The 2,110-nt window shown below is 63.3% G+C and overlaps 1 protein-coding gene across 1 annotated transcript in view; it reads right to left on the bottom strand.

The window, feature by feature from the left end:
- Positions 1-2,110, bottom strand: part of ABCA13 (ATP binding cassette subfamily A member 13) — a 147,718-nt gene that overhangs the window by 125,167 nt on the left and 20,441 nt on the right. The window contains exon 8 of the mRNA XM_025046516.1: positions 1,625-1,758. Within this exon, the coding sequence (XP_024902284.1) occupies positions 1,625-1,758 (134 nt within the window). The remainder of the gene's footprint in view (positions 1-1,624; positions 1,759-2,110) is intronic.

The following is a 2,110-nucleotide window of genomic DNA, read 5'->3' as shown; positions in this document are numbered from 1 at the left end:
CAGGAGGGCTGTGAGGTCTGCACAGCAGACAGACGAGCAGGACGAGCAGGAGGGCGGAGGGCGGAGGGCGGGGGTCAGCGCAGGGGGCGAGGGGCCCAGGCCAGGTGCCGAGCGCACGGTGGGGCCCAGGTGAGCCGTCACGTGTTCACCTGGAAGCTATGCGATGGTAGTCATGGATGGAACCCCGAATAAAGTTAATTTGAAAATTTGTTAAGGGGGCGGAGTTCACGCTAAGGGTTCTGACCACAGCGAAATCAAATGATAAAACCAAAACCAGCCAGCGGAAAGCGTGGGGCAAAGTCGATGGGTTTGACACGTAAAACCAGCGCGCGACAGGCCAGACGCGTTTCGATGTGGACAGCACCTGTCTGTAGACGGGCAGCCGGCTGACAGCATGGACCAGATAGGTTCTGGCCGCTGACCACCTGGGGTGACGGTCTCCAGGGTGACCGTCTCTGTCAGCTTCATCCTCCGAGGTCTGGGACAGGGCAGAACGCACCATCCGCTCCAACGAACTGAGCGTGGGAATCTGGCAATGACGTGGAAAACGTTTAGAAGTCGAGCGTTTTTCCCCAGAATGTTCATCTTCTAAGAATAATTCCAGGGTCCCGGCAGAGGAGCCGCTGACGTCGCCTCGGCTGGAGGCGGCAGGCTGATGAAGCGCAGCGTGTCCTGTCCGTGCGAAGCTGCCCTGACGGAGGCCCCCGGGGAAGGGCAGGGGCCGCCCGTCTCCGGGCCGTGGACACGGGATAACGTCGGTCTCGTCCGTCTCCACACGCCGGCCAGAGCCAGCGTGGGCCAGCGCTGTTCGCCTTACCAATTGGGCCAACGGAGTTGCTCTGCCAGAAGCATTTCTTTTCTAATGACTGAAGGTGGACGAAGTTGGGAGGATTCAAACTGGGTTCTGAGTCCGAAACTGTTTCGCATTTCGGAACCAAACCTCCCGTGTTTCTGTAAAACTTCCGCGCGCAGTTTCCCTGACGCTGCTCGGTAACGTCATCGCGAACCACGTTCCCCATCACAGCTTCACGGCAACCGCGGCGTCGTCCTTCAGAAGTCCCACTGCGGGCCGTGGTCACGGGTCACTCGGCCCCGTCGTAGGTTTCCTTTGGGTCCAGATTCGAGACTATGCAGTCCTGCTCCTGGGTGGCCGGGACAGTGGCCGGTCCTGGAGTCGGACGGCACTCGGGGGAGCAGCTGAGAAGCTGGGCTGGTGCCGGCCAGGAGGGGCTGGCATGAGGCGGAGGCAGGGTAATGGTCCCCCAAAGATGCTCCCATGTGGGGAGCCCAGCTGGCCTCCAGGACCGCGCCCCCTGCTCCCCAGTGGCAGGCGCCCCTCGCTCCACCTGGACCCCACCGGCTGCGCCTGGCGCCAGACTGTCACCCCCACCTGAGCCACCTCCGCCAGCGGCTACCACCAAGGGCAAAAGAGCCCTTTCCATGCAAACTGCCCGCGAGGCTGGGATGGACAAGAAGAAAGGACAGGGACTCTGATGGGAAAGCTGGACGGGGCCGCTCGCCACCCCGCCCCCGCCCCCCACCCAGGGAGCCAGGTGTTAATGGAGAACCCTCCCTTCCGCCACCCCCGCCCCGCCCCGGGGCGTGAGAGGCAGGCCAGCCGCACCTCCTGCAGCTCAGCTGAATGGCTCAGGCCTCGTTCTGCTCGTAGGTCATCGAACCCGAATCGGGATTTCAGGTCAGCCCAGGCCTTTCGAGGGTCCCACACCACGCTGTGCAGCGACAGGTCGTACCCCAATTCTGCAAGACAACCAACAAGTGACAGCGACCTTGTTTCAACAGTGCACAGGTCAAAGGGAATTCAGAATGCGACGTCTGCCTCTCTTCTCAGGGAGACAGGACCATCGAGCAGGAGAAACAAACAGAAGCCAACGCAGGTGCTGCGGAGGCCGCGCGTTCCCTCTGCCCCGGCCCGCGGGGCGACATGGCCACGCGAGAAGTTTTCTGTGATCCTTCCAGACTTCCTGTCACGGAGCACCCTAACACGGCACCCCACCGACCCCGGTCCCACACCGGTGCTCGCCGCCGCCGGGGGCTCAGCGTGGCGCGGATCCCACAGACCCGCGGCGGGGGGGGCCGGGGGGGGGGGGGG

This window comes from Pteropus alecto, unplaced genomic scaffold (assembly GCF_000325575.1).
Source record: "Pteropus alecto unplaced genomic scaffold, ASM32557v1 scaffold214, whole genome shotgun sequence".
Lineage (NCBI taxonomy): Eukaryota > Metazoa > Chordata > Mammalia > Chiroptera > Pteropodidae > Pteropus > Pteropus alecto.
The sequence above is the reverse complement of the archived record's forward strand: the minus strand, read 5'-3'. Positions and strand labels throughout refer to the sequence as shown.